The sequence below is a fragment of the Fistularia commersonii genome, chromosome 12, assembly GCF_037954325.1.
Source record: "Fistularia commersonii isolate RoL2024-O1a breed Wild chromosome 12, RoL_Fcom_v1.0, whole genome shotgun sequence".
Taxonomy (NCBI): domain Eukaryota; kingdom Metazoa; phylum Chordata; class Actinopteri; order Syngnathiformes; family Fistulariidae; genus Fistularia; species Fistularia commersonii.
Genome location: NC_141295.1, coordinates 18,311,157 through 18,337,918, shown reverse-complemented (window position 1 = coordinate 18,337,918; position 26,762 = coordinate 18,311,157). Strand labels below are relative to the sequence as shown.

General features: G+C 42.5%; 1 protein-coding gene across 7 annotated transcripts; it reads right to left on the bottom strand.

Moving 5' to 3' along the window:
• Positions 1-35: 35 nt before the first annotated feature.
• On the bottom strand, positions 36-26,502 carry trim2a (tripartite motif containing 2a). Of its 7 annotated transcripts, XM_086157517.1 has the most exons (13): positions 26,376-26,478; positions 21,311-22,843; positions 15,703-15,881; positions 12,896-13,133; positions 10,887-11,038; positions 10,463-10,643; positions 5,967-6,690; positions 4,365-4,468; positions 4,108-4,275; positions 3,842-4,022; positions 2,686-2,756; positions 2,466-2,606; positions 36-1,372 (listed from the first exon to the last, which is right to left on the bottom strand). In XM_086157517.1, the coding sequence occupies exons 3-13, from the start codon at positions 15,834-15,836 to the stop codon at positions 1,220-1,222; spliced, it is 2,247 nt and encodes a 748-aa protein (XP_086013643.1). In that variant the 5' UTR covers positions 15,837-15,881; positions 21,311-22,843; positions 26,376-26,478; the 3' UTR covers positions 36-1,219. The 7 variants fall into 7 exon arrangements, with proteins under 7 accessions (XP_086013643.1, XP_086013641.1, XP_086013644.1 ...); XM_086157515.1 differs by lacking the exon at positions 21,311-22,843 and having other exon boundaries at positions 26,376-26,502; XM_086157518.1 differs by lacking the exons at positions 21,311-22,843; positions 26,376-26,478 and adding an exon at positions 20,642-20,935.
• Between the last annotated feature and the right edge of the window lie 260 nt (positions 26,503-26,762).

The window sequence follows — 26,762 nt, the reverse complement described above, 5'->3', positions numbered from 1 at the left end:
AGCGCCCCCTAGCGGTCAGATAGGGGTAAAGCACGTCATTTCCTATGGGCACTTTATTCCAGTTTGGCATTACACATTGAAAACAAGACAATGGAAAACAAATGGGTTTTTTTTACAAGACTGTGTAGAAAATGGACAACCAAATTCACTTAAATGACAAATATCCCAACATACACCCCATCTCCCAACAATGGCTTCATAATGGTGCATTTCACAACAACTGTGGTGCAACTTCTATTTGTGAAAATGGAGAAATTTTGGTCTAATAAATTATTATTATTTCATTAGTTCTACCGGTTTTAACATGTAAGTACACATTGATAAAGGTAACTGCAGTATCTCAGATGTTGGTAGTCAGTACTGTGTATCCGCAAGATAAAATATGAAAATGCTATTTCCTGTTAAGCGTATTAGCAGTTTACTGTGGTGTAATTTTACAGTTTGCACATGAGCACAGCAGATCTCCGGTCAAACGTCAAGAGCAGCCACGCACACACATACACACACACACACACACAAATATACACACACATATACAGCAGATTGCGAGTTTGGTGATTGCATATTAAAAATATCTGGTTTTGGTTGATATTCATGTACCTTAAAAGGCAAGAGTGTGATGACATCAGACAGTCAATTTCACACGCAGACGGAAGTGTATTAAATGAAACAGTGCTTCTACTTAGTTTCTGTGAATGTCTAAGTTGTGCTTCGTAGCTTTTCTGGCGGTTATTAGTGACAAGTGCATGCACTTGGATGCCTAATCATGCGCAAAAATATCCCACTACCTACAGTGGTGTGTTACTTTTATGGCTAACAGGCAAAGGGTGAAGACTCATAAGCTAATTTACCATTAGTGCAAAATAATTTCCCATTATTTTCAGCTCAACTGAGGCTCTAATTCGATCTCCATTATTTTCAGATAGAAATACAACAGCGCTTCCATGAACTAAAAGTCCAGCATTTGCAATTCTCCAGTTCTCTCTTTCATCGGAATAGTTGAGATGTCGAGACCAACTCAAAAAAAAAAAAAAAAAAAAAAAAAGCCAAAATAAGCAGCATCTGTCTGCGAATGTCAAACATATAAAACATGCAGAGGGCGAGTCAAACAAATGGCACGGTGACGTCAAGAGTCAAGGAATGGGCGAGTGCAAAACAGCCGGCGGCTCCAAACTACTGTATATATTTCCAAAGGTATATACACAGTAAAGTCTCTATGCTACTGCAAGTAGCGATAGACTTTGAAACAATGGTTTCCGGAGTCGGCAACGACGACGTGTCCGTCGGAGGTGAGGGCGAGGCCCTGCGGGCCGTACAGCGGGTCGGCCGACGTGTTGATGTAGGACAGGAAGGAGCCGCTGCCATCGAACACCTGAGGGGACGCAGAGAATAATAATCATTTAATAACAGCAATCTATACTTTATTAACCCTTGTGTTGTCTTGCGGGTCAAAAGTGAATGAAATATTGCAGAACTGTGCAATATTTCATTTCATAACAGCTACACTACAATTTTTCCTTTTATCATACTATTGTGCACTCCTTACCGCACTTGTTACTAAGACACTTATAGTTTTATCACTTGTTTACTAAGACACTTTATAGTTTCATTGAGACATTTTATAGTTTATTTTTATTTCTAATTCTGCCTTTTTCTTTTTCTCATTTATTACTGTTATTTTTTCTGTAACTTTGGCACAACAATTTCCTTCGGGATTAATAAAGTTGTTCTTATCTTATCTTATCTTATCTTATCTTATCTACCATGTTTAGCTGTAGAAAAAACACCTATTTTTTTCCAACTTGAAATTTTATGACTTTTCCTAAAGAGACCCCATAATTAGAAAAAAGTGATACTTCTTTTTTTGTTTATGTTTCCATGTGGGCTGTACACCATGAGGGTACAAAGATTACATTACATTACATTACATTACATTGCATTAGGCAGATGCTTTAATCCAAAGCGACTTACAATAGAGGACATAGGGACTGCAAATACACTTGCAAATACACACAAAGATTGTCTTATGGGTCATTTTTGACCCGTTGGACAAGCGGAGTAAACACAATGTTAAGACCGAACGAGGGTTAATCCCTCGTGGGGAAATTCATTCTCTGAATTTAACCCATCATGGGTGAACTATTAGCAGTTATGAGTTCAGTGTGGACACACTAGGAGGAGCCGGGAATCCAACCGGTGATGTTTGTCTCCGGAAACGATTTCTCGACGTCCTGCGCCCCCAAACGTCAAATATTACGGCGCTTCCGCGAATTGTGCGCCTTTCACACCCTCGTAAAGACGTCTGCCGACGCCAAGAGGCCGCAGAAAAACAGCTATTTATAAGCCTTTCTTAGCAGTTCCTATTTCCGCCTTCTTCCCGCAACTGTGTCGGACCCCGACTCCTCCTTCTATCGCCAGCGGCTCCTGCAGATCCGCGGTCAGGATATCCTTCCACCAAGACTCACTTGTATCCTGCTGTTCCCCCAGTCCGCCACGATGATGTTCCCGTTGGCGTCCACCGCCACCCCGGTGGGCGCGTTGAACTGTCCGTTTCCCTCGCCGTTGGAGCCGAACTTCAGCAGGAACTCCCCTTCCGTGTTGAACACCTGCGCGGGCGGCGAGAAGCTACGTTAGCGAAAACCCGGCGGAGGAAAACAAAAAACGAGGAGACGCTTTTCCACCGACCTTCACCGAGTGGTTGTGGAAATCCGTCACGATGATTTCGTTGTTGTTGTTGACGGCGGCGAAATGCGGACCTGGATAAAGAAAACGCCGGCGTCAGAGGCGGGGTTCGTCTCGGGGAAGCGCTTTTTCGAGATGGACATGCAATGACGACGGTGAAATAAAAGAAAACGTTGCTATGGCGACCAGATACAGTAAACCCTTGTTTTTCACGGGGGTTACTTTCCAAAAAGAACCCGTGATTGGCAAAATCCGTGAAGTAGAAACCTATTTTTTTTTTTTACAATTATTATACAATTAAATACTCTATTATACTTTGAAAAGAAAGAACAAACCATTTTACAGGCTCAATCATTTGTTTCACAAATAAAAGGACTGTACTTTAGAAATGTTTTTTTCAACAAATAACTTCTGTACTGTACTGTCAAATAATAATTTTAATCATCAATGTGAACAGAAGGCTTCAAATTGCGGAGATTAGCTCCGCCCACCGCAACCCGAGTAACTGGATTTAACGAGAGAAAATTAAAAATGATGATGAAAAAAATTGCGGACAGTTGCAACCCTTTTTGCATCCTTATTAAAACTTATGGCTGCTGTCGTCCTTATGTTTTTTTCTTCCTTCTTTGTGGAACGAACGGAGGATTCATTCATGCCGTAATGCCGACCTACAGCCGCATAGCTTTTACCTTCCCTTAGCATGTCCAGAAGTTTAACTTTATCTGCGATAGATAGCATCTTCCGCTAACTTTTGGGCCCTTTTGTCGGTCCAGAGCGTTTTGTCAACATTATGGGTTTTAGAGAAACTCAAAATCGCGAGAGAATTTGCACGTACGTCATGTAAATTCGGCAAGCTGTTTTCCGTACGTGTACATATTAAACTGCAACGTTATTGACGCACAGGTAGAGAAGAAGCGGAGTGACTTTTTAGCCAATCAGAATGCAGAACACAACGCACGATGCAAATCCGCGAAGTAGCGAAACCGTGAAAAGTAAACCGCGTTACAGCGAGGGATCACTGTATTACATGCCGGATCGAAAACGCGCCGCCGGCGTGAAACTCAAAGGGGTCTCGTAGCGCAGCGATGGGGATGACGGCTCCCGGTCTTCATTCCGCATGCACGTCGGAGAGGCCGTCGGGGGGCAGCGCACGTATTACCGTTGAGTCTACCTGCAAACTGCCTGTCGCCGTTGCCGCGGTTTCCAAACTTGGTGACCAGCTTGCCGTTGAGCTGGAAGATGAAAACGCAGCAGGCCTTGTTGTCCACGACGATGACGTGGCCGTTTTTGTCCACGGACACCCCCTTCGGACCCATCAGCTTCCCCGAGCCGATTTTGTTCTGCGGGGAAAAAGAAACCCCCCATGCGGAATTAGCCTCGCGTTTCCGAGTTCTTCCCCTCACGCGCGCCGTCCGTTGGACCGACCTTGAACTTCCCCTCGCCGGAGAAGATGCTGACCCACTTGTTGTCGTAATCGGCGATGATGATGTCGCCGTTGGGGTGCACGGCCACGCCGGTGGGCCGCTGCAGCTGGCCCGGGGTCCTGCCGCGCACGCCGAAGCGACTTTTGAATTGGCCGTCGTTGGAGAAAATCTGCGTGATGGGCGGAGGGAAACGGACGACCGTCGGTGAGACGTGAGGCGTGAAAGCTGCGCGCCGGCTCGCCGAGGTTGCGTTTTCACCTGCACACACTGGTTGTTGCTGTCGGCGATGAGGACTTTCCCCAGCGCGGAGGCGGCCACGCCCTGCAGGTTGGTGAACTCACCTTTGTTTCTTCCTTTTGTGCCTGAAATACATGAAATACAAGGAAAACCTCCACTTTATACGGATGTCGTTATGAGTTATTACTTTGTGTGCAAGACATGAATTTGCTTGAACCACCTTTGGATTCATTCGTTATCAGTTCAGCTTTTATGGACCAAAGACGGATTTTATGCGCGAAAATGTTTCCGCGGACTGGTTGGAGGCGCCAGGGTTGGAATAATAAACCCTCGATTCACGGTATTTTATTATGAGATTGAAGGATATCAGCCAGAATGAAGGGAAAGGTGGACAAGACGGCGGTGCTGTATGGAAGAGCTGGAAGCCGCAGAGATGAAGATGTGAAGGTCCTCTTTTGGAGGGACCAGGATCAGGAATGAGTCCATCAGAGGGACAGGACATGTTAGATGTTTTAGAGGGATCTGTAGTGAGAGCAGGGAACAGGTGGAGGTGGAGGTTTGCTCTGGAGAGGAGAGGAATGAAGGTTAGTCGCAGCAAGAAAAATTAGAATATTGTGATAAAGTTCTTTATCTTCTGTAATGCAATTCCAAAAACAAAAATGTCATATATTCTGGATTCATTACAAATCCACTGAAATATTGCAAGCCTTTTATTATTTTAATATTGCTGATTATGGCTTATATCTTAAGAAAACTCAAAAATCCTATCTCAAAATATTAGAATATCATGAAAAAGTTTTTTTTTTTAAATTGCATTACAGAGGATAAAGAATTTTATCCCAATATTCTAATTTGCTCAGACAGTCCTGTACATGTGTGTGAATGAGAGGAACCCGGATGGAACGGTGAGGATACAGGGAGTGGAGATCAAGAAGGTGGAGGATGGGGTGGAGGTTGGAGTGAGAGGCCGAGGATAGAAGTGGAGGTTGAGGTTGGGGTGGAGGATGGAGGTTAGGGGTGAGAGGTGGAGGATAGAAGTGGAAGTTGGGCGTGAAAGGTGGAGGTTGTGGGTGCAGGATGAGGGCATAGGTGGAGAGTGGGAGGAGGTGGAGGATGAGATTGGAGGTGGAGGTTGGGGTTGAGTGTGAAAGGTGGAGGTAGGGGGTGCAGGATGGAGGTTGGGTTGGAGGATGAGGCCAAAGGTGGAGAGTGGGAGGAGGTGGAGGATGGAGGTTGAGAGGTTGAGGGTGGAGGATGGAGGGTGGAGGTAGAAGTTGGGTGTGAAAGGTTGAGGATGGAGGTGGAAGTTGGGGTGGAGTTTGTTAGTGGAGGATGGAGGTGGAGGATGAGAGGTGGAGGTTGTGGGTGCCTCCCCAGTCCCCTCGCTGTGCTCTCAGCATCCTGTCTTATGATTTTCTTGGTCTACGAAAGTGCAATGCAGCTCCCTCTGACCTTTTCTGACCTTCTCTTTTAGCATACTCAAAACAAATACCACATCTGTAGTACTCTGTCTAGGCATAAGGCCACACTGCTGCTCACAAACGCTGACTTCTGCTCTCAGTCTAGCGAGGGACCGCGGTCGTCCTCCATCTTCTGCTCATCGAGCACCAAGCGGAGTCGAACCTATTCTGAAGATGAGGTCGTCCTCGATGGGATTCTCTTTCCGCCGTCCCGAGCTGTACATGCTGGCGGGCCTCTTGACGGCCCTCTGCTTGACGTGCCCGCTGCCCGGCGACTTCAGCCTCTTCTTCACGCCGTCGGAGGTCGGCGAGACGTCCAGGGACTTGGTGGCCTTGGTCCTAAAGGGGCTTCCCTTGATATGCTGGTCGTACAAGCGCAGGGACAGGCTGAAGGTCCCCTCCTTGGGCGCGGTGAACAGGTACTCGTAAGTACCGTTCTTGTTGTCCAGGAGGTCTCCGTCGCCTTTGCTCCCGTCAAGCGAGGCCAGTTCGGCCGTGATGACGGCGTTTCCCATTTTGCAAAGCTCTCCGTCTTTGTCCTTGGTGGTGATGGTGACGGAGGTGGGGACGCCCACCACGCAGTGTCGCAGCCCCTCGCCGGTCGCCACCGTCTCGGAGGCCACGGCGTTGGTGGTCACGATGGTGCCCAGGTTGTGGATGGACTTCTTCAAACCCTCCGTCTCCACCAGGAAGTCCAGCTGGTCGTTCTCCCCGGGCCGCAGGGGAAGCTCCCGGCCGGCCAGCTCCACCAGACGCTCGCTCATCTGCTTCTTCACCAGCAGCACCTCGGCCTCGGTGCCCTGGCACAGCGCCTGCTCCGTGAAGTTGCAGCTGCTGTTGATGCCTTCCTGGCCCTGCAGAAGGGAGTCCAGCTGGGCTTGGAGCACCTACACACACACACACACACACACACACACTCAGGTTACACTTCAGTTTAAAAAAAGCGGCACCTTCTTGCACCCAAATACTTAGTGACACTTTTTTTACACTCTTTTTTTTTTTTTGTGCATCTTTGTTTTCTATTTTTTGTAATCCTTGTTGTCGTCACTCCACTCTCATCCATTCTGTTGTTTTTTTTCATTATCTATTTTTATCCTCGCCGTTGTTGTCACTTGTTTCTTCTATTTATAAATATATCAGAATCAGAATCAGAAAAATTGTATTTGTTCCCGAGGGGCAATTGGGAGGCACATGAGGTGGCAGCATCAAAATTGTGAACGTCAACAATAATATTAAAAAAAAAATAATAAAAAAATAATATAATATCAAAATAATATAAAAATATAATATAAAAAAGAGAAAAAAAGAAAATAAAAGAAAAAGAATAATATATAATGGAATAGAATTTTATATACATATATGGAATAACACACATAACAAAATATAATATATCATATATATATTATAAGTATATAATAATATAATATAATATAATATATATGGGGGGGCTGGCGTGGCGATGATGGGTTAGCAGGGTTGATGGGAATTGAGATTGAGGAGGTTGCCCTACTTTGCATATATCTCTTCTATTTTAGATTTATATTCATATTTATATATGAATATTACAACAATAACATATGATATGTTATTACTGCTCGGCTGTGACAATGAATTTCCCCTATGGGGATCAATAAATCCTATCCTATCCTGCTTTTCTAATACTTTGTATAACAAGGCATTAATATCACATCTAATTCTGTAGAAAGTCACTCAAAGTGATTTACGGAGGATGTAAAGTCAATGGGTGAGACATGCAACTATTCACCCTCTCATCCACTTACAGATATACAGCATTCATTCATTCATATGCCATACAGAGACATGCAACATTCACCCTCTCACTCACAAATCATTCGCACCGAAGAAATAAAACTAGTCGTACTGCAAATGCAGACGTCAAACGATTCACCCTCTCATTCAAAGGTCGTATAAAGACAAGCAACCGTTCACGTGTCATACAGAGCCGTACAAAAGCCACCCGCTCGTCCACTTATGGCGACATAAGGCATTCATTCATTCATTCATTCACATGAATTACAGACATCCAATATTCACCCTCTAATTCACTTCATATGGATGTTAAACATTCACCCTCTCATTCAAACATCGTATAGAGCCATACGACATTCACCCTGTCATTCACGAGTCATATAAAGACAAGCAACCATTCTCTCATTCATTCACGCGTCATGCAGAGACATTCATTCATTCATTCAGTCATTCACAATTCTTACACACATCCAATATTCACCCTCTAATTCACTTCATATAGATGTTAAACATTCACCCTCTCATTCAAATATCATATAGAGCCATATGACATTCGCCCTGTCATTCAACGGTCACATAAAGACAAACAACCATTCTCTCACTCATTCACGCCTCATGCAGAGGCAGTCATTCATTCATTCACAATTCTTATAGAGACATACAACATTGATGCATTCAATCATTCACAATTCTTATGAGACATGCAACATTCATTCATTCATTCACAATTCTTATGAGACATACAACATTCATTCATTCACAATTCTTATGAGACATACAACATTCATTCATTCACAATTCTTATAGAGACATAAAACATTCACCCTCTCATTCCCACATCTTTCGTCTGGACAAATACAACCATTCACTCTTTCACTCACACGTACTGAAAGACAAACACACCATTCACCCTGTCATTCACAGGTCATATAAAGACAAAGTATTCACCCTCTCATTGACATATCATTCGCATCGAGAAATACGACGATTCACTCGATCATCCGTACTTCAAATGCAGACGTCCAGCCATTCACCCTTTCATTCACAGGTCATATAAAGACATACAACATTCACCCTCTCACTCACAGAGACATACAGCATTCATGTCTTACAGATATACAACTTTTACCCTCTTATTCACTTCATATAGAGAGAAAACATTCATCCTCTCATCCATGTCATATAGCGACATGCATCCGTTCATTCATATCGTACGAACACATACAAACATTCACTCATTCACGCCTCGAACGGAGACGTGCAGGTGATTTTATGAGATATTCTGCAGCATTCAGCAAGAAAAAGCGGATATTTTTCCAGCTGAAAAATGATCCGATTGCATAAACCTTTTTTCTAATTTGAGATTTTCTGTGAGTTTCCCCCCGAGGAGGAGAACGCTGATGAACTCGAATAAAACCCAACCCGGTGCAGCGGGGGCGGGAAGCAAAAGGAGGCGGTTTGTTTTCCTAAAGGAGACGGAGCGTAAGCCTCGCCGAAGGAAACCTTTCCGAGCACAGGAGGGCTTTTCTCAAACTCGTAGCTTCAGGGAGGAGTCACGTGACCGCCGACGATGCATAAAACCGACCAAAACACTGTCATGTGATACTTATGCAAGCTAACTGTTGCTTTAACTGTTTTAAAAGTCCTCAATTTCCGAGGTTCGCGTTACCGACCGCACGTCTTTGCGGATAAATCACCTCGACGTCACGACGGAACATGTCGAACTCACCCGGATCTGCCTGTCACACTCCTCCAGCCCTCTAATACAGGCCAAATAAGCCATTTCTTCCAGCGGGGACTCCAAACTTTCCCCTGAAGGCCTCCCGTAGGACATCGCGCCCAGCGTTTTGGCTGCGAGGCCCCTCCTATGCATGCTGCGGGAGCGCGGATCTGGCTGCGCTCGGCAGGAAGGTCGCGGTGTTTTCCTCCCGAGAGCCGGCGACACGCCCAAAGCAAGGCTCTCCTCCGGCCCGATGGCTCCATCTGCTGCAGCGACGAGCCACGGCACTCGCAGGCTGCGACCCGACGCCCCCCGTTTGTCCGGGCAGATCAGCGTCCCGTGGGAGGAGGAGCCCCCGGGGGGACGGATGCGAAGGCCGGCTGATTCGAGGAAGGGGCTTTCCGTTAAGACTGTCAGACATTTGGACTCCGGACGCAAAGATCAGCAGAAGGAGGGGTTGAATCCAGGACCCCTGAGGGGGAAGGAGCCCTGCTTGTGCTACAAGACGCCACATGACGCTACCTTCAGGGGTCACCACAGCGAATCAACCCTCTCCATCTGCCCTAACAAACTTCATATCTTCTCATTATATCTCCTCTTTGGTCTTCCGCTTGACCTCCTGCCTGGCAGCTCCACCTTCAGCAACCTTCTACCCAGATCTTCACCATGTTATTTCGGTCATACATGTCCTGCTCCCAAAGACAAATTCTTCTTTTCCTTTAAGCTTTTCCCTTCAAGGGTCTCCACATTGAATCAACCTTCTCCATCTAACCCTATTCTCTGTATCCTCCTCTCTAACACCAACTAACTTCATATCTTCTCTCACTACATCCATAAATCTTCTCGTTGGTCTTCCTCTTGACTTCCAATTCCAGCATCCTCCTACCAATATATTCACTAACCCTCCTCTGTACATGACCCAACCATCTCAGTCGTCTTCAAGCATCTAATCACTCATATTAGAGCTTAATTACTAAATTGAGCATCATTACTTGGTCAATTTGAGGGATCCTGAAACATGTCTTGAAGTACTTTGGAGCGAAACCATGTGATGAAGATTAGTGTTGCGTATTCAGCAGGTTCTCGACCGTGTGTTGACCATGCTGACGGAGGCACGTTCAAGTAGACAACAGCAAAAACAAACACAAAACAGCTGGCGGCTCCTTCACCTTCTGCTTCAGGCCGTAGTTGACCTCCAGCTCCATGAGCAGAACGCTTTTGCGGACATTGAGTGTTTTCTGCAGCTCGTCGAAGGTGGTGTGGATGTCCTCCTCGATGGAGCTCTTCTGATTGGTCAGCTGCTGCAGGATCTCGGACAGCGTTTGCAGGGCCGTGTCGATCTCCGGTAACCTGGGAAGAAGAACGGCGAGATCTTTAAACGGCACGTTATCCCAGACGCATGCAGGTGCAATACCACAGATGTCCAGCAGGGGTCGCCGTTGAGCTCCATGACAGACTGGCAAGATTTATTGCTAAACAGGACGCAAAGTTTTAGCTTTATTTAAGATACAATACAGTAAAATGTTTACACTTGATGGCAAACGTGCACAGAAAGGTGAATTAAAAGCCTAAATGGCACGCATGTCCTTTCACCTCTTCTTCACAGCATCCAGCTGGTCCTGTAATGAAGCCTTATGTTGCTCTACCACATCTTTGAGAGGCACGGTGGGATGTTCTCCGTGCTCGCCGCTCGTGCACTCCTGACACATGGCTGTCTCGCAGGGCGGGCAGTAAAACTCCATCACCTGAAGGTGACAAAAGAACACGTTTAGGTGAGACTATCTTCATATCCTCGCCACAGCGAATCAACATCTTCTATCTAACCCTATTCACTGTATCCTCCTCTCTAACACCGACTAACTTCATATCCTCTCTCACTACGTCCATGAATCTTGTCTTTGGTGTTCCTCTAGACCTCCTGCCTAGCAGCTCCACCTTCAGCAACCTTCTACCCAGATCTTCTCCATGGTTTGGACCGCAACGGTGGAGTGTTCATGTCCAAACCATCTCAGTCATTACTTTGTCTCGGTCATACATGTCCTGCACCCCTGTGACAAATTCTTCTTTTCCTTTGGACTTTTCCCTTCAGAGGGGTCTCCACAGCAAATCCACCTTCCCTATTCTCTAACTCCTCCTCTCTCACACCGACGAACTTCATATTTTCTCTCACAATGTCCATAAATCTTCTCTTCGGTCTTCCACTAGACCTCCAATTCCAGCATCCGTCTACCAATATAGTCACTGTCCCTCCTCTGTCCATGACCCAACCATCTCAGCCTGGCTTCTCTAACATGTGCCATCCCTCTAATGGACTCATTCCTGATCCTATCCATCACCTCACCCTCAACACCTTCATCTCTGCGACCTCCAGCTCTGCTTCCTGTCTTTTTTTCAATGCCGCTGTCTCCAAGCCATACAGCATCGCTGGTCTCACCACTGTCTCCTCCACCTTTCCTTCCATTCTGGCTGATGTTCTTCTATCTCTTCGTACCCTGACACTTTTCTCCACCCATTCCAACCTGCTTGAACCCGTCTCTTCACCTCTTCTCCACACTCTCCTACGCTCTGGACTGTTGACCCCAAGTACCTGAAATCCTCCACCTTCTTGATCTCCACTCCCTGTAGCCTCACCGTTCCACCTGGGTTCCTCTCATTCACACACATATATTCTGTCTTGCTGCAATTAACCTTCATTCCTCTGTTAAACAAAATTTTATTTTATTTTTTTCATTTTTAAAGTGTAACTTTAAATGGCGATCTTGTAACATTTAAATAAATAAAACTAATAGAATGTAAATAAAAATAAATAATTTTATTTTGTCGCTATCTGCACGCGCCAGTGAAAAGGATGACAGGTTTGCTGCCAGTGGATAATTTTGTTTTTTTTGTTTTTTTTTTTCATAATACAAGGGCTCAAGTGGGCATCGAGTATTTTGCTTAAAGTTACCCTCAACCCAACGTCTTTTTTTCAGTGCTCAAAATGTTTCGTTGCATACAGAAATGTCATTTCATTTTCTCTGCAGTTCATTGATTTTCGTAAATTGCAAACCATTTTGTTTATACATAGCATAAAGGCAAAAAAAAAAAAAAAATCATACGCCGTGTTAATTGATATTTGAAAAGTTTGTGTGGCTCCCGGTGTTTTCTTCACTGTGGGGAAAATTTCTGCACTTTAAACTCCTTCAAATTGTGCAAATAACTTGTCTATCTATTTGTTTTTATTTTTATTTTTAAAAAAACCTGTACATGCACGGAGCCGGGTGTTCTCGTCACAAAAATTTGCCTGCACAATGACAATTATGCAGACGTATCAGCCAGTGTTCAAATCGTTTCTTGTCACATGCACAGTGGAAACGCATTCGGGCAATGAATTGATGAGAAATTATAATACTGGTAAATATTTTCATAAATATTTTAAATCTGAACTGTGTGGCAGCGCGATAAGACATTTGAGCATAGCTTGGTTTGCAGTTTGTATGGGCAGTGAATGAGCGCAGCACTTGCTGTGCTGCATTTAAAGTGAAAAAAGGCGTCAGCTCTTTCAGAGTCTGACGGCATGGAAAGAAAAAAATAAAAAGCCAGAATCAGAATCTGTGCCTCACGTTGCCTCCATGATTTGGGCAGGAGAGCAACTGGCCCGCGGCCACCGTGGTGATGCTGCTGAGAGCGGCCGCCTCCTGGCTGCAGCTGCCCGGCGTCCGCTGCAGCACGTCCATTAAGTTGGTGATGAAGAAGTTGTTCTGCAGCGCCGCCACGCCTTTCTCCGGCAGGATGGAGGTCTGCCGGCACACCGGGCAGGACAGCGTGAGGCTGTGGGCGGGGATGTAGTTCTGCAGGCACCTGGACGAGGACAGAGAGGCCATAAGAGTTCCTACGACGCTGCAAAAACTAGCGGAGGTTCACTGAAGACTACATTTCCCAGACGTGTGAATGACAGGGTGAATCCATGCATGCCTCTATTTGTGAATGAGTGAATTAAAGGTTTCGTCTCTATTATCTGTGAATGTTTGCATGTCTCTATTTGTGAATGAGTGAATTAAAGGTTTTGTCTCTATTATTTGTGAATGTTTGCATGTCTCTATTTGTGAATGAGTGAATTAGAGGTTTTGTCTCTTTATTATTTGTGAATGTTTGCATGTCTCTTAATTTGTGAATGAGTGAACGGTTATACAGGTGTGAATGAGTGAGTGAATGGAAACATGATTATGTTTTTTCAATCTGGACGTGTGAATGACAGGGTGAATGTTTGCATGTCTCTATTTGTGAATGAGTGAATTAAAGGTTTTGTCTCTATTATTTGTGAATGGTTGCATGTATCTTAATTTGTGAATGAGTGAATGGTTATACAGGTGTGAATGAGTGAGTGAATGGAAACATGATTATGTTTTTTCAATCCGGATGTGTGAATGACAGGGTGAATGTTTGCATGTCTCTATTTGTGAATGAGTGAATTAAAGGTTTTGTCTCTATTATTTGTGAATGGTTGCATGTATCTTAATTTGTGAATGCCTGAATAGTTATACAGGTGTGAACGAGTGAGTGAATGGAAACATAATCACGTTTCCATCCGGACATGTGAATGACAGGGTGAATGTTTGCATGTCTCTTTTTTTGAATGAGTGAGTGAAAAGTTTGAAATTATGTTTCTATCCAGACATGTGAATGAGAGGGTGAATAGTTTTATGTCTCTATGTGACACGCAAATGAGTGAATGGACAGTTGTATACCTTTATATATGTAGATATGACAGGGTGAATGGTTGCATGTCTCTTAATTTGTGAATGAGTGAGTGAATGATATTGTCTCCTATGTAGAAAGTTCTCAAGGCTCAATAAATTGTACTTGTTTAAAATGTTAAAAACATGGAATGAAATTGGTTTTCGATCAAAGACCTTTAACGATTTTTTTTTATAGATTGATTCTAAGGTTTTGCATGTTTTTACACGTGCCAGCAACCAACATCCAACATTCAATAACATCCAAAAAAATCAATATTCAATCTGTGACAAAATCATTAAATGCAGAAACATTCTGGCAGCCCCAAGTGTTATGAAAGGTCGTATTTGTTTAACCCTCATGCGATCTTAACATTGTGTTTACTCCCCGTGTCCTGCGGGTCAAAATGACCCATAAGACAATCTTTGGACCCTAGTGGTGTACAGCCCACATGGAAACATAAACAAAAAAGAAGCATCACTTTTTCTAATTTTGGGGTCTCTTTAGGAAAAGTCATAAAATTTCAAGTTGGAAAAAAAGAGGTTAAGGTGTTTTTTCTACAGCTAAACAAGGTAGTGGGTCACTTTTGACCCGCATCACAACACAAGGGTTAAAATTGTTCAGATTGAATATCGCTTTATTAGATATTCTTTTAATGTGGCTCTTGAAAGACATTGTGGAATCAAGAGTCACTCCAAGGTATTTGAATTCAGACTTCAAAATACACCTGAATGTTTGATGTCCAAAGGTTGCTTTGTGAACATCATACAAACAGTTTGAGTTGTGTTTAGTAGTCGATAAGATTGGTAAAACCACTCATTCACTGGAACCAAAGCTAATGTGAGAGCAGAAGCAGCGTCTTGATGTTTTTTTTTTGTGCACTAGTGAATATGACAGCATCATCTGCATACATTTGAAATTCAACATCAACGCATGAATTTGGCAAGTCATTAACATACATGGAAAATAACAGTGGGCCAAGTATTGACCTCTGAGTCAGACCAACAGGGACATTTAGATATGCTGATTTGACAAATTCTAAATATGATTTTATCCACTGAATTGCATCCAAGGAAAAATTACAACGGATTAATTTAGACAGAAGAATTTCATGATTTACAGCGTCAAATGCTTTTCTCAGATCCAGAAATACTGCACCAACGCAAGGATTGGTGTCCAACATTAATCTTTTCTATGAACAGACAGTTTGCAAACTGTGGAATAATTTTCCCGGAAACCAAATTGCATTGGATGCAAATGAAATGGTTTTTGCATCATTACGGCGCGTGAACGGGTGAATGAACAGCTGTATGTGGTGGATATGAGAAGGTGAATGGTGTAGATAATGAATGAATAAAAAAAAATCGGTTATTTATACGCATTAAATGCACGTGCAAACAACTAGAAGTGACGTGACTCCACAGAGACCGACCGTCGGCGTTGCATTGTTCCATCTGGCAGCGCAGCAACGCCCCAGAAGCAACCAGAGAGACGGATCCTGCTCTGCACTTTTGTTTCCCCAATAAAAGGCCCACAGGTGAGGAGGCCAACTTGCAGTATCAGCGGCACACACACATTGTGAGGAGGGGATAATACGCTACATTTTTCACCGCGCGTGCAAATATTTTTATGCCATTCCTGCAACATAAGTGACACGTTTTCTCATCCGACGGCGCTTTTTGCGGACGTTCACCTTTCACAGAAGGTGTGCAAGCAGGGCAGCACTTTGGGGTTCTCGTAGCGGTCCAGACATATGCTGCAGATCAGGAACTGCTTGTCGATCTGACGGACCACCGGGCTGGGGATGGTGGAGCCTTCACTGGCCATCCTAATACTCTGACATGGGCGTCTGCCCGTCCTGCACACTGCACCCTGCAGATCCAGATAAGATAAGATAAGATGAGATAAGATAAGATAAGATACTTTATTGGTCCCCAAAGGGGACATGTGTTGTCACAGCAGCGCAACAATAACATATCAAGAATATGAATATGAATATACAATAGAAGAGACATATATATGCATATAAATATAAAATGGAAAAAAAACAAAATATGACTATGAATATAAAACAGGAGACACAAATATTAATATAAATGTATAATAGAAGAGACATAAATACGCGTATAAATATAAAATAGGAGGCATAAATATGCATATAAATATAAAATAGAAGAGAAAAAAATCAATATAAATCTTGAATAGAAGATATAAATATAAAATAGAAGAGACATAAATATGAATATAAATGTAAAATAGGAGATATAAATATGAATATGAATATAATATAAAATAGAAGAGATCAAAATATGAATATTAATATAGAAAAGAAGCGACATAAATATGAATATAAAAATAAAATAGGAGACACAAATATGAATATTAATATAAATATAAAATAGAAGAGACCAACAAAATGAATTTGAATATAAAATAGAAGAGACATAAATACGCGCATAAATATGGAATAGGAGGCATAAATATGCATATTAATATAAAATAGAAGAGACCAAAATATGAATATAAATATGAAAAAGGAAGCAACATAGATATGCGTATTAATGTAAAATTGGAGATATAAATATAAAATAGAAGAGACATAAATATGAATATAAATGTAAAATAGGAGATATAAATATATGTATAAATATAAAATAGGAGCCAAAAATATGTATATAAATATAAAATAGAAGAGAAAAAAATGAATATAAATATAAAATAGGAGATATAAATATAAAATAGAAGAGAAAAAAATGAATATAAATATAAAATAGGAGATATAAATATAAAATAGAAGAGACATATATATGCATATAAATATAAAAAAGGAGGCATAAATATGTATGTAAATATAAAAAAGAAGAGGCAAAAATAAATATAAATATTAAATAGGAGATATAAATATAAAATAGAAGAGACATAAATATGAATATAAATGTAAAATAGGAGATATAAATATGAAAATAAATATAAAATAGAAGAGAGCAAAAAATGAATGTAAATATGAAATAGCATAGACATAAATATGCATGTAAATAAAAAATAGGAGGCATAAATATGTATATAAATACAAAATAGAAGAGACAAAATTAATAAAGATATAAAATAGGAGATATAAATATAAAATAGAAGAGACATAAATATGAATATAAGTGAAAAATAGGAGATATAAGAATGAATATAAATATGAAATAGAAGAGACCAACAAAATGAATATAAATATATAATAGGAGAGACAAAAAATGACAACAACAGCAAGGATAAAAAAATAGATGAAAAAAGGGAAAAAATTGGACAAGCCTGCATGTGCTGAGTAAGAGGATTGCAGATATCGCACATCGACTCATTAAAGACTGTCGGTTGGGTGGAATATGAATAAAATTGCAAATAACTGCCGATCGGCACAAGGTAGAGGCTCTGCAGAATGACAAGTATCAGTTCGACGACATTCAGCACGCATCTGCAGCTGAGCGTCGGGAACACACACCGACACCCGCTAAAAAGCTCCATCCTCATCCTCCTTTTTCTTCTTCGTCTGTCACGACATGGAAGTGATTGACAAACCTTAAGGGGCTGCAGTGTCCGACATTAGCCGGGCGTGTGAATGGCTGTAAGTACACGTGCGTGAATGAGTGAATGAATGGTTGCATGTATTTATACCAATGAGTGATATATGGGAATAAGTGAATGGATGCATGTCTACATATATGTTTATGACCATACGAATCGTTGTGACGTGTAAATGAGAATAAGAGTGAGAACAACTTTATATATCCTGAAGGAAATTGTTGTGCCAGAGTTGCAAGAAAAATATAACAATAATAAATAATAGTAGAAAGTTGTATAAACGGTAAAAAATAAGACAAAAAGGGAGAATAAGACAGACAAATAAACTATTAAGTGTCTTAAGTAACAAATGAAAGATAAGGAGTGCACGAGGCTATGAAAAAATGCTGTACATTTAGCTGTTATAAAATATTGCACAGTTATGAACATATATACAGATTAATTATTACCATTTAAATTATTACAATTTACAGTAAGCGGTTGAGTTTTTTTTAAATGAATGGTTGTATGTCACCATATGATGTGATCGAGAGAATGAACAGTCTAAAGTTAGCATATATGTGCACGGCTGAGTAGTTGCATGTCACTATATGATGTGTGAATGAGTGAGTGAAAGGTTGCATATATTTATACCAAGTGTAAATAAATGAGTGAATAGTTGCATGTCACTATATGATGTGTGAATGAATTGTATACCGTATTTTCACGACCATAAGGCGCGTCGCACTAAAAGGCACAGTCTCAGTTATGTGTGCCATTACTGTATTTAACCAACACATAAGGCGCACCTGATTATAAGACGCGGGTTTTATATACAATCCACGCCCACACTTCCCCCTTTAACGTTCTCATGGTGTCCTCTACTACGTCCGCCTTACAACAACAACACACACACAAGCGTACAAGTGTGTGTATTTAAAAACAGAGCGGGAGCTAAACTGAGTTTGGTATTCACATTTTTTCATCACTGATTGCCATCAATCGAACCCATGGAAGTCGTCATCCTCTGTTTCTGATTTGAACAACTGCGCTAAATCTCCACCAAACATGTGGGGTTCACTTTCTTCACCGTCAGAGTCGCTTTCCGTGCCGCGCGGTTCCTCAGAAATGATGTCGGCTTTTGCGAAAGCTCGAACAAAACACCTCCCTTTAACGTCCTCATGGTGTTCTCTACTATGTCCGCCTCACAACAACACACACAGGGCGCACTGCACTATAGGGCGCGCCTCAAACTTTGAAGAAAATCTAAGACTTTTACGTGCGCCTTATAGTCGTGAAAATACGGTCAATGTTTTTATACGAGGTGTGAATGAGGGAGTGAAAGGTCACGTCTATATAATGAGCGAATGACATTGGATCACCCATTCACGCAAACCCGTAGCGTAGCATGAAAGGCGCTAACCGTCTCGCCCGAGTCTCCTCGGCATGCAAGCAGGAGGAGCCGAGGGTCACGGCTGCCATCGATTGTTTTGCCTGATGATATTCAGAGAGTTCAAGATTAAATCTATTTATATCCATCTGAATTAGCCGCAGGCCAAACAGGAAGTTAGAGAGAGAGACCGGGCCGTCCGTCTGACACAATATCCTGTTTTGTTCCTCGGACATGAAGCCGTAAACACCGCGGGCGTGCCGTCTTTTATTTTTCCCTGCGCCGGCTGGTCCGCGATGAATAGTCGATTCTAAAGTTGCGAGTGCTCAGCCTGACCATTTCTTTTTTTTTTTTTCCCTATAACAAGGAAAGTGTGTCAGAGCTTTTATTGTCCCACCATATTCACGACAGGCTCAGAACCAGGCCGGCTCTGCTGCCAGGAGGAAACCCCTCCGGGACCCGACTCGCTCTCTTTCCTATTTCGACTCGACCTCCCTTTTTTGTTTTTCGTCGCGCCGCCGGAGACGGGACTCGAAAAATTAGGATTTCAGCAAAGCCAACCTGCTTACATGTCCAGGATGTTCAAACATCTGCGCCGCTAAAGTGAATTCTAGCTGCGGGAAAAATCCCGAAACCCCGCAGCGACGGCTGATATGTCTATGCATGTGTTGCTAGATCTACCTGCGTGCACGCTTGCAGCAAATACAACCCCTGTAAGAATGCAGAAATCTTCAGGAATACATTTGAGTGAATGCAGACGGTCCATATTTAATTCTCCTGAGCGAAGCAGAAGCACGTTCGGAGGCCCTGAATGCGATGCAATTCTGCAGAAAAAAAAAAAAAAATCGGCTGAAAAATACGGAAAAGGTAAGATTAAGATATTCAGACGCCGCTAAACACTGTTGCCGCGGCGTCCCGGCCTGGAACTCCCCCTCCCTCCCGCCGAGGGTGGCTTAACCCAGGGATGAAGGACCGTTTCGGGCTTGGGTTTCCGCGGGAGTCGCCCCGGAGCTCCGGAGCCCCTCCTGGAGCTGAGCAAGCCCGGCACCGGGAGCCGTTTTTGGGCTCATCTCATGTTCAGGAGCCTCGTCTGGGGAACAATTTTGTACCTCCAGCCTGTACTCACATCACTTCTTGCTGAAACTTCCTCTCCTCTTCCCCTCCATCCATAAAACCTCCTCTCTGGCAGCTCCAACCTAGATCTTCTCCATCTTTATCTCCTATTTTTATCCAAAACGTAGGAAAAAGTTGAAACATCTCCCGCGACCGTGACTCCCCCAAACCACGAAGGTAGTTATTGGTAGAAAACGCGCAGGGAGCCGATACCCGGGATTAACCTGCCGGCGCAGACGCCTCCAGACCCTCGGGCTGTTTCCAGCAGCGCAAATCAGATTAGCGGACGTCACATTTAGCACCGATTATGAATGTCATATTCCTAAATCCCGCAGACAGACACAACAGGACAACACAACACACCCTCCTCCTCCTCCTCCTCTTCCTTCCACCGGTGCTGACGGAGCACAAGGTCGCGAGCAGCCGCGCAAACTCTCCGATCTTACATAATCGGATCTGCGCCAGCAAGGCGGAATAATTCCCGCGAGAGGTCGTCGTCCCAGAGAAGCGGATGGAAATGAAAATAACACATATTTAAAGCGTCCGCTATCGAAAACCGGGGCGCACACGCGTGTCATCGTACTCACGGCGCCGCATGTATGGGTCGATCAACAGGCGTCCTCCGACGTCGGATCACCGGAAGACACTCCCCTCCTCCAGGTAGCAGGTGATGAGGCAAAACGCCGGATCTGTGTGTGTGTGTGTGTGAGAAAGAGAGAGCGTGGCTCTGTCTGTTTTCAAACACACACACACACACACGTGAGTGAAGTTGAGGAGGGGCGCTCCACTTCCTGTCCTCCCATTACTTGCATTCGCCGCTCGGTCCACCGTTCGCCCTCCTCCCTCTGCACGAGTAGAAGTGCTGGCTCACTGCAGTGCAGCCTGTGTGTGTGTGTGTGTGTGTGTGTGTGTCCGGGGGAAAGCGAGCAAGCATTGGCTGACAGGCGGTGATCTAACAAATGTGGAGGGGGATAAGGGACACACACACACACACACACACACACACACAGATGATCCGGGCCCTCTCTGCAGCCAATAAGAGGCAAAGCCGAACGCAGTGTTTTCAGTAAAAGTGAGTGCTGACTCACCGTCGGAGCAGAAAACCGAGAGGAGGGGGTCCCACGTCCGGCGGCGGGAATGCAAAATAACATTATCCACGCATTCCGAGCAGGCGAACCGCGTTCGTCTCGACGGCTGAGCGGAAAAAAGGTGATGTCAGATGACGGCGACCTTTTCGTTTCAGCCGACTGACCTTTCACCGTGGGGAGAAGGAGCCTCATCTGTTCATCTTACGAAACCCGGTTTTGTGAGAAAACGTGTCGTATCTGGAAGCGATCTGGTGGATTCCCATTCCAGCACGCACCTATTACTGCAACCTGCTGCAGCTGCACTGAGACGGGCGGTAACGCGTCGATTCGCATCGGGAAATCAGTGGCATCACGCGCTCCGTCCTCCCTGGAAGCTCCCGGTCTGCTCCGGGGAGCTCCGTCACATTTGGATTCAGCAGCTGGTCGGTCGTATCAGACAAATCCGTCGCCTGCCGGACGCTTAATTAGATCCTTTGCATGTAAACACCACTTCCTGAGGGTATCCTCAGGAGTCCCGCTTCGGTAAATGTCAAAAACGACAAAAGCCGTTCTGCGTCTCAGCACCGCTGTCTGAAAAAGGTCCCTTTAAATCATTCATTTATTCATTATCGGAACTGGATATAGACAAAAAAACTATTCACTCCCTCATTCACATGTCAAATGGAGACGTTCACCCATTCACTCACCCATACAGACGTTATATAGAGACGCACTTCGAAAGAGGTAAGACATTCACCCTCTCGGTCACAAGTCATATGGAGACGTAAAATGATTCACCCTCTCATTCAAATATCTTATAGAGACCAAAAAGCATTCACCCTCTCACTTATATGTCATATAGATACAAACAATATTCTCACTTTCATTCACATGTCTGTACAATGAACCCCTGTAGGAATCCAACCAGGGACTTCCTGACTTAGCGGTTAGCGGCTAACAGCTAACCGCTAACAGACATTTCATTCAACGAACCCGATTGAGCAGTTGCGAGCGGATTCACCAGCCGATGACCTGGAATGACCCGGCTTCTGATCATCGCGGCGACGCCTTCCCTGGAGAAAAATGAAACTCCTCCGCCGAAAAAACACAAAACGGTGACTCGAATTACGTCAGCGATGTCCTCTAGTGCCGGTCAAAGCGATGTAAGAAACCCCAAAAGGCCCGACTGCTGCGCAATCGCTTGACAAACGCATGCTGCTCCTCAATTACGGATATAAATATAAAAATGACAGACTTTTAAAGTGGCCGCTCTGAGGATTGCGTCACTAGAAGGCGTGAAATAACAACGCAAACGTGCCGTTTGTAAGGTTTCCAAACTCGCCGGCACGTCGGGTCTGAAGTCCAGTCGAGGCCAAATCTGAGGCGTGCAAGTATAACTAAATTGTAAACGGACTTTTTATCTCGGGGGCAAATTTGCGGCGGACGCCCTATCCGTGAAAACACCGTGACAACTGGTTCGTTAGGGTTTCAAATTAGCACATTTAGCAGAGAGACGGAGTCGACCGCCAAAAATGAAGGAGAGCAAAATAACCCCGATTGATTTCCTGGATCAGAGCAGTTCCGACTGCCAACGCTGATAAATGATTCGCTTAAATTCCCCGCAGGTCGACTGAAGACGCTTCGGAGATGAAGGCTGACACGTCTTTAAATCAAGAAATCCAAGTCCAGAATGAGTTGGTATGAGCTGGACTGAGAACCTGCACAGACAACGCAAGGGTCAGAGGTCAATCGCGGGGGCCGACGTCATCGTCTTTCCGCCTTGCAATGCTTATCCTCCGCCGGGAGTCGGATATCTTCTGCGATTCGGGTCTCCAATCAACCCCCTGCATGTTTTTTGGATCAATTCATTTAATTTGTACTATAAATCAATCCTTCTCTGCATTGAACTCAGGGGTGTCAGACTTATTTCAGCTCAGGGGCCACATGGAGGAAAATCTCTTCTCATGTGGGTTGGACGGGTAAACTCATGACATATGTGAAAATCACGGGTAAAATCATGGCATATTGTCTACATACGAACTCCGTTCTCTATTTTTATCCTTCTTGGTCTCAGCCAGTTCGCTTTTGTCGCTGTTTATGTTCCGATCCCTGTTTTGGTCGTCTATTTTCACCCTCGCTGGGTTTTTTTTTTCCCTTCTGTTGTCCGTTCTTATCCCTGATGTTGTTGTTGTTATTGTTCTCTCTGCTGTCTATTTATTTGTGGATGTCTTTTGCCATCCTTTAATTGTCTTCAAAACAAAAAAAATCCCTAAAATGACACATCCTGGATCTGAATGAATGAAATATTCTGATTAAATACTTTATTCTTTACATCGTTGAATGTGCCGACTGCAAAAATCAAACAAAAAATGATCAATGGAAATTAAATGAACCCATGGAGGTCTGGAATCAGAAAATGAAAGTAGCAGTAAATCTATTTTCATATTTATTGATACAAAACCTATGCTGCTGTGACAAAAGAATTTCCCCGATAGGGATCGATAAAGTTTTTTCTTATATTAATTACTACACCCTTGACAGCTGGTATCTTTTAGCTTTGCGAGCTGGATGAAACGTGACTGTCGGCCTGGAGTTTAACACCCCTGACTTGAGCAGTTAGCGGTTTAGCGTTTTTCCAGAAAGGTTCACTTGCGAGGACGATCCAAGCGGGGACCTTCTCGCGCCTGCATCACCGCTCTTACATCCAGAAAACTGCTTTACAGGGGCGTGAAATGAGGTCATGCCCTGAGTGGTAATGATGACAGAAGCCCTGGAATTATAAAATGAGACTGGTGCTAATCTACAGGATCCAGTGGGTGCGGGATGATGGGAGATTAGCGACCGAGCGAACGGCGTCCCGTTTAAACCCCCTGGTCTGATCTTTGCTCCTCCAGACGGCTGTCGAATACTTTCAGGATCGGAAAAAAACAACAACTTTGTTTGTCCCGATTGGGGGATACATGGGGCAGCAGCATCCAAATGCTAATATCAGAGATTAAAATTTAAATAAATCATTGTTAATAAATAAATTAAATCAATAAAATAAAAAGTCTGCATTATTTAATTAATTTATTTTTATTATAATTTTTCATTTTTATTTTTTTCTCATTATTATTTTTGGTGTTTTCCAAAAGCCAGTTCCCCCTCTCCCCAAATATTATAATAATGACAAAATAAAATATCTGCAGTGCAGAGTTTACATTTTATTTATTTAATTTTTTTAATTTATTTTTTTGCATTTCAGACTTTTCATTTCATTTATTTATGTATTTATGTATTTATTTATTTATTTATTTATTTTCATTATTTTTTTATGATTTATATATTTTGTTTTATTATTATTATTATTATTATTATTATTATTATTATTAGTGTTTTCCAAAAGCCAGTTTTCCCCAAGATTCTCCCCGTCACACGTTCTGCCGAATGCTTTTGAGTGACGGCAGCAGTTTGTTTTTTTTCTTTTCCTTTATCTGCCGACAATAATCATAAATAAATTAGATCAATAAAATAAAAAGTCTGCATTATTTAATTTATCTATTTTTATTATATTTTTTCATTTTTATTTTTTTATTTATTTTTTTGCATTTCAGACTTTTCATGTTTTTTATTTATTTTTATTTTTATTATATTTTTTTCTGATTTATTATATTTTATTTCTTTATCATTATTGTTGTAATTATTTTTAACGTTTTCCAAAAGCCAGTTTTTCCCCAAAACTGTTTCTGCCGAATGCTTTTGAGTGACGGCAGCAGTTTAGCAGTTTTTTTTTTTTTTTCCTTTATCTGCCGACAATAATCATAAATAAATTAGATCAATAAAATAAAAAGTCTGCATTATCTAATTTATCTATTTTTATTATACTTTTTCATTTTTATTTTTTTATTTATTTTTTTGCATTTCAGACTTTTCATGTTATTTATTTATTTTTGTTTTTATTATATTTTTTCTGATTTATTATATTTTATTTCTTTATCATTATTGTTGTAATTATTTTTAACGTTTTCCAAGAGCCAGTTTTTCCCCAAAACTGTTTCTGCCGAATGCTTTTGAGTGACGGCAGCAGTTTGTTTTTTTTTCTTTTCCTTTATCTGCCGACAATAATCATAAATAAATTAGATCAATAAAATAAAAAGTCTGCATTATCTAATTTATCTATTTTTATTATACTTTTTCATTTTTATTTTTTATTTATTTTTTTGCATTTCAGACTTTTCATGTTATTTATTTATTTGTATTTTTATTATATTTTTTCTGATTTATTATATTTTATTTCTTTATCATTATTGTTGTAATTATTTTTAACGTTTTCCAAAAGCCAGTTTTTCCCCAAAACTGTTTCTGCCGAATGCTTTTGAGTGACGGCAGCAGTTTAGCAGTTTTTTTTTTCTTTTCCATTTTCTGCCGACAATAATCATAAATAAATTAGATCAATAAAATAAAAAGTCTGCATTATTTAATTTATCTATTTTTATTATATTTTTTCATTTTTATTTTTTTATTTATTTTTTTGCATTTCAGACTGTCCATGTTATTTATTTATTTTTATTTTTATTATATTTTTTCTGATTTATTATATTTTATTTTTTTATCATTACTGTTGTAATTATTTTTAACGTTTTCCAAAAGCCAGTTTTTCCCCAAAACTGTTTCTGCCGAATGCTTTTGAGTGACGGCAGCAGTTTTTTTTTTTTTCTTTTCCTTTATCTGCCGACCGCGCACCACTGTGGAGGTGAGATAAGACTTGCCGGCTGAAAGGAACGGCCTTAAATTAAACTCACTTAAATGTGCCAACGCAAACGGGACGGAGGCTCAAAATAAAAATGTCCAGGCCGCACATCTGTCACGGCCAGTTTCACAACGACGGCTCATCATCCTCCGGAAGGTCCGCAGAGGAGCCGGTGTTTGTCGTCTGCAAATTAAACAGTAACCGGCGTCGTGATGCAACCTCAGCGGCTTTGCACGCGGCTTTACCCCGAGCCCACGGCGACTTTCAGCTGCTTTTAAAAATCATAAAAAGCGTCTTCAACCGCGAGTCAGGGGCGGGTAAAGCACCGAGTTCTTCCGGCAGCGGAAAACCTGCATTTCCTGTCACCTGGAGTCACTCCAGGGTTTAATTGTAAGCTTTCCACACTGAGACATCGCACTATCTTGGAGAAAACCCTGCAAAAGCAGCTCCCTTGGCTTCTTCCAGCTGTTCTGAACACCCACATTTAACCCTTTCCTCCCCAGAGTAGAAACCACACTTACTTCCACTCCATGGTTGTCCTCTTTTCTCTGCAGGGGCGGAAAAAAGCGTCACCTAATCCCCCGTTATCTCCGATACAGTGGGGAAAGAGGGGGAGTGTGTGTGTGTGTGTGTGTGTGTGTGTGTGTGGGGCCTGAGCTGCTGTTACAATAATCCAAACAGACTGACAGGGAGCCACTCTGGTGGGAGGGCCCGCTGGTGGAGGAGGACCAATGAGGTCGGAGGTTTGAGGCGGGTGGAAAATGCTCTTTAACCTCGTTTCGATAGAAACGTTAAACCTCCAGTGGAGGCAAAAATATAATAAATCCTTTTTTCCTGCTGGAGTTCAAGCAGAGGAAGTTCCAACCGCAACAATCGGGTGGTTGACGTCCAGCCTGCAGATCCTCCAA